Here is a 15,327-nt window from a genome sequence, read left to right as displayed (position 1 = left end):
CATCCTTTTGATGATTTGATGAGAGAGCCTAATCCGAACCCGCACGCATCACTGCTTTCTTTCAAACAATTCACAAAATAACCCCATCAAAGTGTTTTGGTGTTTCCTCACACTAAATACATCGTTATTATTTTTATTTGTTTTGTTTTTCTCAAAATTACGTAGAGTTATCAAGCCTTACTAAAAAATAGTTTTACCAACTGCTATTATCCTAGTGCTATTGAACATCAATAGAGTTGTGAAAGTCGGTTCCGCCCGATTGCACGGGACTTTCCTTTGATAGGTGGCCAAATAAACACAGCTAGTGTTTGTAGCAGTACATAAAAAAAACAAAAGAAGTTCTTTTCCACTTGGAGAAATTGTCCAAACGCCCATACACGATTGGGTGTAACACATGCAATACTTTGTGATTTGTGTAGTGCGGGCAAATGAACGGAATTAGTGTCTCGTTGAGCCTGTATATTGTTGCGGTTGTTATTGTTGAGAGCTGTTGCTACCAGTTTACTTAAAAAATTCTTTGCCAATAGGTAAATTAATCAATCTTCTTACAAAAGTTATTTATAGTTATTAGCAGCATTTAAGGAATAGTTTTTAAAATGCCAGAAAATTTCAAACTGCGTGCACTGCGCCGGATGGCACCCGCAACACAGCAATGGTTAGTTAAAGTATCGTTTAATTTACGTTGCACTACTATACGATGGGATAACGCGCGCGCCCACCACACCCATTGTGGCAGGGGGCTTTTTTTTCCCCCGGTTTATCGTCCTTCAACTATAGAAAAAAGAAAGCAAACAATAATGTTACAATATCCATACCTTAAATGAGTAATTCCACTCCAAACTGGTTCGTTAAACTTACTGTACGAGGAGAGATCGATTTCGTCCGGCAGCTCGTTGATATTCACATCGAATCGGTCCTGCACATCGTTCAGAATCTTCGCGTCCGCCTCGTCCGAGATGAACGTTATGGCCAGACCCTTGGTACCGAAACGGCCGGCACGGGCCACCCGATGCAGGTAGGTGTCGGAGTCTTCCGGCATATCGTAGTTGAACACAATGTTCACACGCTCGATATCCATACCGCGGCCGAACAGGTTCGTCGCGACCAGGATGCGCTTCTGGAAATCCTTGAACTGCTGGTACCGCGACAAGCGCTCCTCCTGCACCATGCCCCGGTGGATACCGATGGCGGGGAAGTTCTGCTCGGTCAGTAGCTGCGCCAGCGCCATGCAACGTTGCACGGATTTCACGAAGATTACAACCTATGAAGGCAGACGGCGTAAAAGCATGCATGGCATGATGGTTACAATCGGTTACAGAGAAGGTGATACGGTGTTAACATGTAAAAAAAAAGAAGCGTATCCTACCTGGTTAAATTCCAACACATCGAGCAGCTCGAAGAGCTTCTTGTTCTTTTCATTTTCCTTCAGCTTCACGTAGTGCTGCTGTAAACCGTGCAGAGTTAGTTTGGTTTCATCGTCAACATACACTTCCATGGGCTAAAGGTGATTTCATAAACCGGCCACACATGAAACGAAGGGAGGAAATAAAAAAGGAAAAGAAAGGATGCAACTAAATTAGACCAACTGGCTTCCTTCGTTGTGTGCATCGATTATCCATCGAAAAATTTGCTAATTTTCCTGCTCGCGCGCTAACTACTACTGATTCGATTGTGACAAAGACGCGATGTGGAATGTTAAACGTTACTGTTATACTGGATCTTGTAACGGGCGTGAGGACAATCATACGATTTGGAATAAATTTATAAAAAGTTTAGTCCTTCGAAAGACTTGATATGAAAAGCTATCATGGGAATTTTACGCATTTAAAACCAAATCATACTACAACTTATTCAAGTTACTTATAGAAGAACAAGTGTCAGTCATAGAACCTCTCCAAAAAAAAAGACCCAATAATCATTATCGAATTAAAAGACGAATGAAGTTAGCACACATATCGTGGGGAAAGTTTGGCCAAAAACAAACACGAGCTGAAAAACATTGGATGGTTTTGCTTGGCAGGGGACACGTTTTTTTTCTGTTCGCCTTTGCTCCCTCTTTCGCTTCTCGATAGGATGACGATTAACCAAAAGGAATAACATGGCAAAAACACAGTTCTCCCCACCAGCGCTCTATTGCTCGCGGAAGGTCCTGTAATTTCTGCTCCTGAAACGATAGTAACGGCTTATGCGGTTGTTAGCATTTATCTACGATTATAACTACATACGGCTCCTTCGCTGCGACTCGGTTGGATGCTTCGGTAGATGCAACAGCAACAGAGAGAACGATCGGATCTATTTGCCAAACGGTCCGTCGCACCACGGGCACACGGGGGGAGGGCGGGCGACTCTCTCGACAGACATCATTCGCTTCGTTCCGATTGCGGGTGCGCGTCCCACGAACAGCACGCACATGTGGCTTGAATTGATATTTTCTTCTTTTTTTTTTTTCAATGCAACTCTAGGTGCATATTCTGTTGCGGCGCTGCGACCTCTTTTGTAGGGGATTTTTTTATAGGACAGTTGCATTTTGGTACATTTATGCAACTTTGTGAATGCGAAGCGGACGGGCAACGAAATCCATTGGAAAAGAGGTTCTCGCATTTGTTGATCTGTTCACGACGGAAGTATTGTACGACGACGGACAGAAGACCGCGAATGCAAGGTGTGAACGATTTCGATGGTATTTAAACACAGTACGTGCTCGGTTACGGTTGCTCGGGTAGTTGGGATTTACAGAAATACTAGATCGTTTTGTATTATCGGGGTTGGTAGTGGTTTACGGGGTTGGTTACATTTTAAACACCATTGCATAGAGACCGTTGAAGTAGGCACACGTTTCTAGGTGGCCAACGTTGAAGCAGCTTTCTTCAACGTTTGCCGAGCAAAACAGCTCCGCATCCCTTACCGTTTGTTTCGCTTCCTTCTCAATCGGTTGCTCGAACGCTTCATATTTCTCGAAGGACTCCCTCTCGCCCCATGGCACAGCAGGGACGGAGTCGAACATTTGAGAAGGAACAGTGTGCGCTTTGGTGTAGGTGGTTACATCCATCCAAAGCACGGCTGCATGGGCTTCACGCGAATAGCTCTCGGAGGAGTGTGTTTGGTTATGTTTTTTTACACGGGTTGGCATATCTAGCATGCTTTTAGGTTGCCGCGATCGGCCAGAGATGGTGAATCGATTTAGTGTTTTGGTACGATTTAATAAGGCACTGCGCGTCCGACGATGACGACGGCATCGACACAGCAGCAGCAACACCAGCGACGATGGTGGAGTACGTACTGGCCAACCACAGCGTACTGGAATGACAACTTTTCGGCAAACTTTTCCCATCGACACAGTAACTTTCCTTTCGCCTATTGACATTACGAGTAGCAGTAGTAGTAGTAGTGGTAGAGGTAGATGAGGAAGTAGAAGTAGTAGAACTAGTGGTGGTATTTACATCTTGCATGAACTTTTTGCACACTGGGCGAATTTCTTTGCTCAGCGTGGCGGAGAACATCATCACTTGCTTTCCGTGGGGTGTGTTACGGAAAATCTCCTGGACGTCGCGCCGCATATCTGTGTAGAGGGAAACGGACGGAAAAAGTTAGGTTAATAAAGCTGTTCAAATAAGATATGCTATAGCTAGCAGAGGTTCGTTTTGATTGGTTCAGTGCGTGATAAAACAAAATCGATCACTGTCGTGACTCAGTTGTCCCTATCTACTAAATAGTAATCAAATCATCATGTACACCCTTTCCCCCCATTCCCCTAGCAACGAACACACAGTTCAATCCCGAGTGGCAACTTACCCAACTGTTCGAGCATTTTGTCGCACTCGTCGAGGATGAAATGTTTCAAGTTCTTCAGGTTCAGCTTCTTGTTGCGGATGAGCGCCAGCACGCGGCCCGGTGTTCCGACGATGATGTGTGGGGTCGTCGTTTTCAGCACTTCCTCATCCTTCTGGATCGGCAGCCCGCCGAAGAACACGGCCACCTTGATGGTGGGCATGTACTTGCAGAACCGCTCGTACTCCTTGCTGATCTGGAAAGCGAGCTCGCGCGTGTGGCACATGACCAGCACGTACGGCACGTTCTCGGTCGGCTCCAGCTGCTGCAGCGTGGCAAGCACAAACACGGCCGTCTTTCCCATACCGGACTTGGCCTGGCACAGAATGTCCATACCAAGCACCGCCTGCGGAATACATTCGTGTTGCACTGCAAAGGGGGGAAGAAAACAAACAAAGGCGAAACCGAACATTTTATTAATGCTGCGTTCATATATACGAATGATATTTCATTTCTAAACACTGCGCTTTAATTCTTTCATCAGATAAATGAACACAAATCGATCACTTCGTTAGATCAGATGTCCCTATCTACTAAAATATTGTGAAAGTCTCATCATGTGAAAGAACAAAAAGAAGATGAAGAAGAAGAAGAAGAAGGGAAAAAAGAATGTCCAAACATCGCTTGACAACTCACCTTCGGAGGGATGCTCGAAACCACAGTCGACAATGGCGCGCAGAATTTCAGGCTTCAGCAGAAAATCACGGAAACCGGAGCTGTGAATCGATACGTAAGTACCCTTCACGTCCTTCTTCGGCTGTTCCGTGGTCTCCGCCACCACCTGCTCGGTCTGGTCCTCCTCCTCATAGTCTAAAAGATCCTCGTTATCTGCCATTCTGAATGTGAGTTTTGTACTGCCTGAGAGCTGTGGAGAAAAGGCAGAATAAAAAGAAAAAGCGTGAATATTGGTGACCTTGTACGCGGAACAATGGAAATTTGGGTTAGATAAAGAAATATGAATCGAAAATATCGACACAGCTTGTATCGCGCTATTCACAAACCACTCATCAATTATCGCCACACCAAGGAATGGCTACATTTTTACATCCGCCAATTTCTCGCGGCTAAAGCCGGCGGTAGCGTTAGTTTCCGCCATTTTGAAACGCGTGGATTCATTTCATCACACGACGTAGAAACTTTAATCCACATTTTTTCGCACGCCACCGTACACAATCCATCGAACACATATTGTAAAACGTACTCCCGACAATAATATTTCGTTTTTCGATAAGTATTTCTTGAATTTTGATAAATTAACAGCTCAATTCTTACCTAAAGTAGGGGAACACGGGAGACACGCTTCGAATGCTGGCAGAATGGAGCGGAAAGCGAAGCGAACACACCAGCGCTGAACAGGATGGAGCAGACGGTTGTCAAACTTCGGCAATCTTCGGGCGAAAACCCCGCAAGTACTGAACTCGAGGGTGCGTAAACGCGTTGACCGTTAGGCAAAAACCGGTTTTCACAAGCTCGCCAACGCGCCAAATCGGTACGATTTTCCCTCGCTGGCGAGCGTTTTTGAAAGACGTTGTGAGGGTTTTTGAGGGCTCAAGATGGTCGCCAAAAGGCTCGAGCTGGTGTGTGATTGTGTTGGTTAACAAAAAAAAAAAAGATAAGAAAAAATACACCACCATTTCCTCCACCACATCCCTTCATTGACCCCACGCTGTCCTACATTTCATGTGTGTGCCAATTGGGCAGCGGTAATCGCTACTGCGGGCGTGCGGGCGTGCGTGCGGAAAAAATTCTAAATTGTTTGATTCTGACGCATGCGGTTGCGGGCTATCACCCGCTGCGGGTGTCAAATTCCATACATTTTCAGAAAACGCACGCACGCCCGCATGAGCGATTAGCGCTGCCTTAGCATCTGCGCTTCGCCGTCTCACTTGCACATACATGTTCCGCTTTCGCATCAGCTGATCCGGTAGTGGCTTTTTATTAACTGTCTTCATGTATGATCAACATTCTCAACTCCATGTATTTAATGAAATTAATATGTGATATTTTAATGAGCAACATACGTTCTAGATTTCTTTCCGTACCAAGGAGCTGGAATGGTTTTCCCCTGTTTAATCTGCTATTTTTCTTCTATTCTCTGAGTTAAGAGAACACGCAACACTCAACAAAATTGCGCACATGAAATTTAATCAATCTCCAAGTTTGTTTTTGTTTTTTTTTCACGCGTCCATGTGTGCGAATGGGATGGCATGACACAACGAGCGAGAACATACACTCCTCGATATGTTATTCGCGTAAATTGTCACCAACACAACGAAAGGCATTTGGGCAAAGGTGTACGAAACGTTCGTAGTGAAGTGGCAGAGGGGAACACAAAAGCTCACCTTGAAACGAGCACTGTAGGCAAGTAAAGGAAGGCTAGAGAAAATTAGCGAGATGCAGCGATATTCGAACGTCAAAAACCCTCGCCATGTTGTACGGGTACTTGGCAAGATGGAAGTGATTTGACGTTCTGCGAATTGGTTCATCGGAGTGTGATCTTTATTAGCATTCGCATTCGCTGTGAAAAAGGGTGCCCATTGGTCACACACAGGCAGCAAACATTCCGATTGAACTATTCTTAAGTTGCTAATTGTCCGTGCTGCGATTGTGTGCCAACTGTGCAAAGGTCGTAAACAAAGGCCCGAAGGTAGAGGTAAACGGAGCGAGCCAAAGCCGTCGTCGGACCAGCGGAACAAAATTACTTACCACCCGTGAAAACGGAACGACATAGTTTACGGAAAACCTCCGCACTGACTGCACTGGTTACGTACCATCACACAACGGTGAAACGTCCTTCGTCTGGTGTTTGCATCGAGCCAGCAATAGCAGCAGCAAGTTGGAAAAAGCATCATGTGAAATCATCCCGTGTATCTCCGCACCGAAAGGCTGACCACTTCAAAACACGACGGGTTTTAAGCAGGTGTGTTTTGTTTTAGTTGCGTTTATGGGGAAGGAGTGCGAAAAAAAAAATCATCACACCACTGCCACCAACTCAACCGTGAGTCGCCACAGAGCACGGTTTGGCCGTGTGCAAAAGTTAAGAAAGGTGAAAAAGACAGTTTTCTGATTAGATTCTTATAGGCGCTAAGTGAGGGCAAATCCTGTGCACTAGTTCGGTACGCTTGTTTCGATTATCCAATGAAGCAAAGGTTTGAGAGTTAAAGAAAAGGGCATTTGCAGTGTTTGGTGTAATTAAAATCATTCTACAACATTCCTAAATGCGTGTCCCTGTGACCAGTTTGCCAAGAAGACGAAATATTTGTTGCTTCTCCGTTGGAACGCGTAAACCATTGGGCAGAGCTGATAATTTCATCAATGGTGCAAATGATAATGATAATGAAATCGTAAAAAAGGTCTTGCACAGAGCTATGCGTGTGACTGTATAAGTGTATGCTATGTTTGTGTGTGTGTGTGTGTGTGTGTGTGTTTGTGTATTATGAAAACGGCAATCAAAATATGTGTTCGATAATACAACCCGCAGGGAAGATGATTCAGCCCCATTACCTATAAGAGCCCATTGCCCCTCATCCGTGTTGTTAATTTGTGTGCGGAAAGGGGTGCTGCTATTTCGTCACCCGTTAGTGTGTAGTGTCACAGTAAGCGCAGTGGTGATTTATCGTAGAAAATTGCACGTCCAAAGTGTGTGTACCGTGGGCTGAATGCTTTTCGCGCACTGGTCCAACCCTAGACTAGACTGGCCGGGTTAGCAACAGCTATGCCGACCGTACGAGACCGAACCTGCATCCAAGCACGGTGTACACCTTAATTGTTGATACCAAAGGGAAGATTGTTTACCGTCGCATAACGAAGATGTCCCCCGTTTTGCATCGAGTTAAAGCAGTTAACATTGATTGACCATTTTCGCCGCGAATACAAACAAAGTCGTTCGGACCCGAGACAGGAAATCGCCACCGCAGGCGTACTCCAACTGCGCCAAATGAAATAGCGCAACAGCGCAAAAATGGAATCGAAGCATGCGAAACAATTGTAAGACACCGCTACACACGGACCGGGCGCGGCGGCGGTGGGCATAGCAATATGATTTGATTACAATAGTGGTCGGCTATTTTTCGTCGGTGTTTCATGTATTTCTTCTTGCTTGTTTTGTAGGGTCGAGAGAGGGCCATATTCGGTGAAAGTAGACGCAATAAAAGGCGCAAACGAAGGTGCGTGGGTAGTGCGGAATGGTGCACACACATCTATATTTTCGTGCAGCAGAACAAACGGTGAAAGTGGCCCGATGTACCGAAATTCAACTCCAAATTCACATAATTGGCCGTTGTGCCGTACGGGGTAAAACAGAAACTGAAACTACATCCACCACCCACACGCGCTCCCGCTGGCCAGCAGCGATAAGAGAAACTGGTTGGGCCAAAAGGAAAATGAATTTCCAATTCTACATTGCTGCCCGTCCAACAATTTCACATTTTTCTTTCAGCGCTTTGAATCATTTTAAATGATGCGAAAGACGCGCCGAGACAAATGAACAAGATAAAACTCCTCGTTATCACCTCAGTCTCTTGTCCGAGCGCAAGACGGGAAGTACAAAAACAATACGCTGGCAAAGGCAAAGTACCGAGCACAGTACCCTTCTTCTGCTGATAACAGCAGAGGAGGGTCTCTAGGGGGTTTGAATAGTCGTCGGTTCGCGATTCTGATAACAACGCTGAGTCGGTGGTTCCGGTGGATACGGGGTAATAAGCTGCTGCCTGTGGACCACTTTGCCACTCGGCCTGGACTATTGCAGTGATCATACGTGCGATACGTTCCTTTTAGCTGCTGCGAACGGAAATTGTTGTGGTAATTGTTTTTGTAGGAAAAAAAAAAACGAATATTGACTAGGCAATGGATTAGCTCTACCGTTGCAAAAAGTGTTTAAAACTTACAAAGAGAAGGAAGCTTCTTGGCGAAGAAGCATGTCGGCTTTGCAGCGCGATAAACAATCATCAACGCTCTCTGTCAGTGGCTTATCAGAGCGACGATTCATTGCATCACACACAAGTGTTGTTTCAATAATGACTATTTACACACTTGTGCTGGAGAGGATTTATACGTGAAATGGTTCGTTGTGCCGGTATCGTAATGAATCAGCTTTATTGTGATGTTTTGTGTTTTGTGGGAATTTAACAAACTGCGCATGATGTTGAGTCTATTTTCCATTTAAATAATTAAACGAAAATAACATCAGAGGAAGTTCTGAGTAGGAAACTAGAGTGATCATGTGAGGGTATTTGTATATTCAAGGTGTTCCGTTGAAGAAAACACATGCAACGACCGTATAGAAAATACTTAAGTATCATACTAGGCCATCCACCATTATTATACTCCATAGAAAGGGAAATGATTTGTCTAGATTACACCACAAAGGCTATCGGACAGGCCACATACTAATAGTAAGGTGCCGCGGCTTTTCTTTCCCTTATTGGTCAATGCAATAGGAAAAGCGGAAAACACGTGGCTTGCGTGCGTGTATGGTACCACACGCAACCAAGCGCTCCCCTCTTTAATGATCCTTCGCGGTGGGTGGTTGTCGCCAAGAATTCCGTGTCTAAATTTTACCCCCAATTTCCGGCCCGACTCGTTTCAGGACCGTCTGGAAAATACCCATCGCGTAATCGCCTCCATTTGCTGTAGCGCGTTCAAGAACGAAGGCGTAGATTGTTTGATCCGTCGGCCCAGATAGAGAAAGCGGAATACGAAGAGGTGGTCGTAGGTTTCTTCAAGGCACACCCCATCCCAAACATACCCCGGCCGGCAGATGGACGACGGTACCATCCATCAGCTGATTGTGATAAGTACGTTTCTTCCCTTCCCCCCTGGGGGTAGTGAGTGGAGTTGTTATTAATTCGTTCTTCTATTTGCCCGTTTCGCACACTCCACCCCACAGTCGAGCACGCCACCTTCCGGAGCAATGGCTTCCTAAAGCCCAACCCGTACGTCGAGTTTTCGATCGATGGCAAAACTTCACGCAAGACAGATATCATCAAAAACACCAACACACCGAAATGGAACGAGCGGTTCACGAGCATCGTGTCGCCCGGCTCGGTGCTGCACTTTCGCGTCCTAGACCATTCGAGCTTCCGCAAGGATTCACTGCTCGGCCAGCAGACCGTCGAGCTGGCGGGCATTCTGCGACACTACAACGGTGTGCTCGAACTGCTCGAACTCAACATGGACCTGCTGATCGATGGGACGGGCTCGTCCAAAACCAGCGAACCGCGCCAACCGGTCAAAGCGGGCGAGCTGGTGGTCGTGCTCGATGGTTTGAAGATCGATATGCGCCATTTGGGGGCGGGTGCGGGTGCATTGCGCGGCAATGAAACCGGTACCAGCGGAATGGTCAACGTAAATGGGGTAAGTGACCTTGTGGCGGGCATTTGTACCATCTAATGCGCAATGTGAAATGTAATGGGGTAATCAGCCGCTGTGTTTGTTTGTGTCCTGTGCCGGTCAGATGCGCGTAGTTCACATAACGTAAACAATGGAATGGAGTAACTATTTGTTTTTTTTTAAATTAATTTTAAATATTCAATTTATCTATTTGCCATTTGCAGTTAATGCAAATTTCTAACAACAAATATTGATCCACCACCGTTGGTGGGATCATTTCTTAATAAGTGTTTTAAATTATTCAGCTAGAAAATTATCTCATTTGTCACGCGTTTGGAAAATCATGCCACGTTGCGTTGGATAACACTGTACGCAAACACACGGCGCTGGTCTCGCTGGTTTACTTTATTGATTTTCCTTCGCTGACGTGAAGCTATCGATTGGTGCTTTCCTAACGCGTGTTTCTTTTTCGCTCTTCTTTTCCTCATTTTCCTCACCGGATCAACCTTGCACATGTTGCCTTCGGGTTGCATTCGTTAGCAGCTGTCGGGCGGTCCTAGCGATTTGGCGCCGAACGGTGTGCACTATCACACGCTACGGAGCAGCATACTGAACGGCGGCATTCGGGCGCGAATGCGTTTGCGAGGCACCGGAGGTGGCAGCACATCGCAACAGCTGCAGCCGGCGTCATCATCCACCGGTGGTATGATGAATCATGCACTAGTACCGTCATCCTCGTCCTCATCGGCGGCCGTGCAGCACCATCAGTCGCAACACTCGCCCGCTTCCCACGCTAGCCAAAGCAACAGCAGCACAAGCAACAATAACGCCACGTCCACGGCGTCCGATTGTGTGTCGTCGTCGTTAAACGAGTTCAGTATAGCGGGCGGATCGTACGGCACCATGGGCAACGGTATCATGACGGCCGGTTCCTCTCCGAACGGGGGTGGCGGTGGAGGCAGCTCGTCGGGCGCCTCCTCGTCGACGGGCGCTATCCGACGAAGTGGCATCAACTGGGATCAGCAGAACGTTTCGCCGGTGGCCTCGTCCGCGGGATACCACGCTCGACTCGGTCCAGTGTATTCGAACTCGTCGCAGGAAGGCCTCATCAACGGTGTACCGGGTGGGGGACACACAAACACGGCCATGTTGCCGGTCGCAGGTGGAAGTCCTGGCGGTGCAAATAATGGTGGTGGTGGTGCCGCCATACCGATGCCGATGGGCGGGAGCTTAACCGATCAGCAGCTTATACTGCAGCATCAGCAACAGCAGCAGCAAAATCCCATCGACGACGAACCGCTACCGGCCGGGTGGGAGATGCGGGTGGACAAGTTCGGCCGGCGCTACTACGTCGATCACAACACGCGCTCGACGTATTGGGAGAAGCCGCAGCCGCTGCCGGCTGGCTGGGAGCAGCGGCGCGATCCCCGCGGCCGTGTGTACTACGTGGATCATAACACGCGCACCACCACCTGGCAGCGGCCGAACAGCGAGCGGCTGATGCACTTCCAGCACTGGCAGGGCCAGCGGCAACACATCATCTCGCAGGGCAATCAGCGGTTCCTCTACCCCCAGCACGCCCAGCAATCGAACTCGATCTCGGTGGCGCACGAAGAGGACGATGGGCTGGGACCGCTGCCGGACGGATGGGAAAAACGCGTCCAGCCGGACAATCGGGTGTACTTTGTGAACCATAAAAACCGCACCACCCAGTGGGAAGACCCGCGGACGCAGGGCCAGGAGGTGAGCATGCTGGCGGAGGGTCCACTGCCGCCCGGCTGGGAGATTCGCTACACCGCCAACGGGGAGCGGTTCTTCGTGGATCACAACAATCGTAAAACGACGTTTGAGGATCCGCGACCAGGCGCACCGAAGGGCGCGAAGGGTGTGTACGGTGTGCCGAAGGCGTACGAGCGCTCTTTCCGCTGGAAGCTGAGCCAGTTCCGGTATCTGTGTCAGAGCAATGCGCTTGCGTCCCACATCAAAATAACGCTCACGCGGCAAACGCTGTTCGAGGATTCGTACCACCAGATCATGCGGCTGCCGGCGTACGAGCTGAGGCGCCGGCTGTACATTATCTTCCGCGGCGAGGAGGGGCTCGACTACGGCGGTGTATCGCGCGAGTGGTTCTTCCTGCTGTCGCACGAAGTGCTCAACCCAATGTACTGCCTGTTTGAATACGCGAACAAGAACAACTACAGCCTGCAGATCAATCCGGCCAGCTACGTGAATCCGGATCACCTGCAGTACTTCAAGTTCATTGGGCGGTTCATCGCGATGGCACTGTACCATGGGCGGTTCATCTATTCCGGCTTCACGATGCCGTTCTACAAGCGCATGCTGAACAAAAAGCTAACGACCAAAGACATCGAAACGATCGATCCGGAGTTTTACAACTCGCTCATCTGGGTGCGGGACAACAACATCGACGAGTGCGGGCTGGAGCTGTGGTTCAGCGTCGATTTCGAGGTGTTGGGACAGATCATCCATCACGAGCTGAAGGATAACGGTGACAAGGAGCGCGTGACGGAGGAGAACAAGGAAGAGTACATCTCGCTCATGACCGAGTGGCGAATGACGAGGTAAGTAAAGGTGCTTTTTTAGGATTGAGGCTTGGAAGTAGCCCATTAACATTTACGTTTTGTTTTCCTTTCCCCCAGGGGTATCGAGGAGCAGACCAAAACCTTCCTGGATGGGTTTAACGAGGTGGTACCGCTCGAATGGTTAAAGTACTTTGATGAGCGCGAGCTGGAGCTAATGCTGTGCGGCATGCAGGAGATCGATGTGGACGACTGGCAGCGCAATTCCATCTATCGGCATTACAATCGCAACAGCAAACAGGTCGTTTGGTTCTGGCAGGTAAGTGTCACGAAGATTAGCCCACTGTTGGTCGGCAAGGCCTGTGCAAAGCAACATTCTTAAACAACGTCTGTTTTGTATTTTTCCACTTGCAGTTTGTGCGGGAAACGGACAACGAAAAGCGGGCCCGTCTGTTGCAGTTCGTTACCGGCACCTGCCGCGTACCGGTCGGCGGGTTCGCCGAGCTGATGGGCTCGAACGGGCCGCAGCGCTTCTGCATCGAGAAGGTGGGCAAGGACACGTGGCTGCCCCGATCGCACACGTGCTTCAATCGGTTAGATCTACCACCGTACAAGAGCTACGATCAGCTGGTAGAGAAGCTAAACTATGCGATCGAAGAGACTGAAGGTTTCGGGCAGGAGTAAGGTACAGGTTCTACAGGCAGGTAAAATCGGGCGAAGAAGGAGGAGGAGGAAGAGGATAAACGGTATATATAAAAAAACAAATGTGATCATTTTATGGGAAATAGTAATGGTTCTTAGAAAATGGGGGGTTAACCTGAGCGGGGAACGGGAGAAGATCGGGTCGGAGATATGGATTGGGTTAGTTGTAAAGTGTAAGTGGCAAGTTTCTGTACCTAGATATTGTATATGAGAGTGTGTGGTTTTCTTTGTTTTGCGAGCAAAGAAACAGTGCAGGTGTTTTGGATGCGCGGGAGGAACACGTTTTAAAAGCTTTTGTACGTAGCACATCCGTAGCCGCACGACGGGAAAGGAATTGGGGCTGTAGTGAAACAGTAACGAAACCGTGGCCGCCTCTTTGTGCTTGTGTAAATAGTGTTCGAGAACGAGAAGCCATATTTTCAATCGCGCACGTACCCGGCTAAAGCTACAAATGTTGCTTGTTTTGCCTTGTGGCATGTACTCTTGGTTCTGTATATTAACAGAAGGTATTTTGTTTGTTTGTTTATTCGTTTTGTGTTATGGATTTCTATTTAGTTTGCCAAGGAAAGTGAACGTATATGATTAATGGACCATTTTATTAAGAGAGAATGCGTGTGTCGACGGGTATGGTGTGACGCGTGAGGTGTAACATAATATGGCCAAATAGCAGCTGACGTTATCCGTATGCAAAATCTAAACAGATTGTTCAGTTGATGCAAATTCTTTCCTTTCTTTTGAGTTTTATTTCGAAACATGATTGAGAAGTCGTTGAATAAGGACACATTTCTCATGGTGAAGCCACCCGGTATGATACCGCTTGTCCTATTGCTGTCTGTGCTACTAATGACGTACGGTTGTTTTAATACGGAGAGATGGTTCATACTAACAACAAGTCAGCTTGGGCGCAATATGGTGCTGAGGGACCGATGATACAGTAAACGCCAGCTGACCCGGCTGAGCACATGACGCTCGATGCGTGCTACATTCCCCATAGATGGTTTTGCATTGCAACGTGTGGTGGTACGCACTATACCAATCGCAATGGAAACGTGAAAAGTGTAGTTTTTAGTGTAATATTATACTGTGTAAAAAGTTAGACAAATGCACACGGGGGGCGCTAGAGCTCGCGAAGAAAGGTTATAGATTGTTTTAAACAATGACGATGAAGAAATAATAATAAATATATAAATATATATATATATATATAAATGATGAAAACACACTATTTAAGTATATCTTGGGCACACACTGGGCTTAATTTAGGAGATTAATAAAACAAGAAAAGATACAGTTTAAGTAAACAGAAAGCGCGAAACCGGCGCAGAGAACAAACGAAACAAGGTATAATACTAGAGAATATCAATAAAAAAAAAACAAGTAAAATATCAAGATATGCAGCAAGAACTAATATTGAACCCCATTCAACTCTCTTTGCCCACAGAAACACAACAAAAGCTAACAACACATCTTTGCAGCGCGTTGGTGAACTCTACTAAATACCGTTTGGGACCTTTTTTAATATCCGTTTGGCAATTCTGTGAGTCGCAGTTCGGCTGTAACGTGTTTTGAGGTGTTTTGGGTTTGGGAATGACTAGAAGAAATTCCTTTTTATACGCGATCCATCGGTATCTTAGGTTGTGGTTGTGGGTTTCTTTCTTGGAGAAAATCCAAAAAAAAGGTTCCATCCGGGAGAATTAATTTGCAAAATCGTAAAGTGTAATACGATTCCAAGCAGCTTTTTCAAATAAGAAAATACTGCACTGTACAATAAGAATAATTATATTAATGATAGAAACGATACTGTAGTGTCTGCAAATGATGTTGATTTTGTCCGAGACAAGCAAAGAGTGCAAAAATAAAGATATCGATTGAAATGTAAAGGAAAGCTGTCGTCGTCGCTCAAAGCTGTGCTGTGGAAAGAAATAGT

At 47.0% G+C, this 15,327-nt stretch overlaps 2 protein-coding genes across 10 annotated transcripts; one reads left to right on the top strand and one right to left on the bottom strand.

The window, feature by feature from the left end:
* Positions 1-92: 92 nt before the first annotated feature.
* LOC121596065 (ATP-dependent RNA helicase WM6) lies at positions 93-5,217 on the bottom strand. Of its 2 annotated transcripts, XM_041920677.1 has the most exons (7): positions 5,101-5,217; positions 4,465-4,693; positions 3,793-4,197; positions 3,441-3,559; positions 1,367-1,498; positions 859-1,261; positions 93-771 (listed from the first exon to the last, which is right to left on the bottom strand). In XM_041920677.1, the coding sequence occupies exons 2-7, from the start codon at positions 4,661-4,663 to the stop codon at positions 758-760; spliced, it is 1,272 nt and encodes a 423-aa protein (XP_041776611.1). In that variant the 5' UTR covers positions 4,664-4,693; positions 5,101-5,217; the 3' UTR covers positions 93-757. The 2 variants fall into 2 exon arrangements, 1 of the variants encoding a protein (XP_041776611.1); XR_006005241.1 differs by lacking the exons at positions 93-771; positions 859-1,261; positions 1,367-1,498 and adding an exon at positions 2,118-2,164 and having other exon boundaries at positions 2,226-3,559.
* A 1,058-nt stretch (positions 5,218-6,275) lies between these two features.
* LOC121596062 (E3 ubiquitin-protein ligase Su(dx)) lies at positions 6,276-14,763 on the top strand. Of its 8 annotated transcripts, none has more exons than XM_041920670.1 (7): positions 6,276-6,748; positions 7,939-7,994; positions 9,416-9,623; positions 9,716-10,182; positions 10,699-12,740; positions 12,819-13,017; positions 13,113-14,763. In XM_041920670.1, the coding sequence occupies exons 3-7, from the start codon at positions 9,587-9,589 to the stop codon at positions 13,380-13,382; spliced, it is 3,015 nt and encodes a 1,004-aa protein (XP_041776604.1). In that variant the 5' UTR covers positions 6,276-6,748; positions 7,939-7,994; positions 9,416-9,586; the 3' UTR covers positions 13,383-14,763. The 8 variants fall into 8 exon arrangements, with proteins under 8 accessions (XP_041776604.1, XP_041776607.1, XP_041776599.1 ...); XM_041920667.1 differs by lacking the exon at positions 6,276-6,748 and adding an exon at positions 7,431-7,815; XM_041920673.1 differs by lacking the exon at positions 7,939-7,994 and having other exon boundaries at positions 10,702-12,740.
* Positions 14,764-15,327: the final 564 nt, after the last annotated feature.

The sequence above is a fragment of the Anopheles merus genome, chromosome 3R (genome assembly GCF_017562075.2).
Source record: "Anopheles merus strain MAF chromosome 3R, AmerM5.1, whole genome shotgun sequence".
Taxonomy (NCBI): Eukaryota; Metazoa; Arthropoda; class Insecta; order Diptera; family Culicidae; genus Anopheles; species Anopheles merus.
The sequence above is the reverse complement of the archived record's forward strand: the minus strand, read 5'-3'. Positions and strand labels throughout refer to the sequence as shown.

Coding starts and splice junctions, on each gene's coding strand:
- LOC121596065 (XM_041920677.1), bottom strand. CDS start 4,663: ATGGCAGATAACGAGGATCTTTTAGACTATGAGGAGGAGGACCAGACC. Junction 1,499..3,440: donor GCAAAAAGTTCATGCAAGAT/GTAAATACCACC, acceptor AATCACCTTTAG/CCCATGGAAGTGTATGTTGA. Junction 1,262..1,366: donor ATGTGTTGGAATTTAACCAG/GTAGGATACGCT, acceptor CTGCCTTCATAG/GTTGTAATCTTCGTGAAATC.
- LOC121596062 (XM_041920665.1), top strand. CDS start 9,587: ATGGACGACGGTACCATCCATCAGCTGATTGTGATAA. Junction 12,741..12,818: donor ACCGAGTGGCGAATGACGAG/GTAAGTAAAGGT, acceptor CCTTTCCCCCAG/GGGTATCGAGGAGCAGACCA. Junction 13,018..13,112: donor AGGTCGTTTGGTTCTGGCAG/GTAAGTGTCACG, acceptor TTCCACTTGCAG/TTTGTGCGGGAAACGGACAA.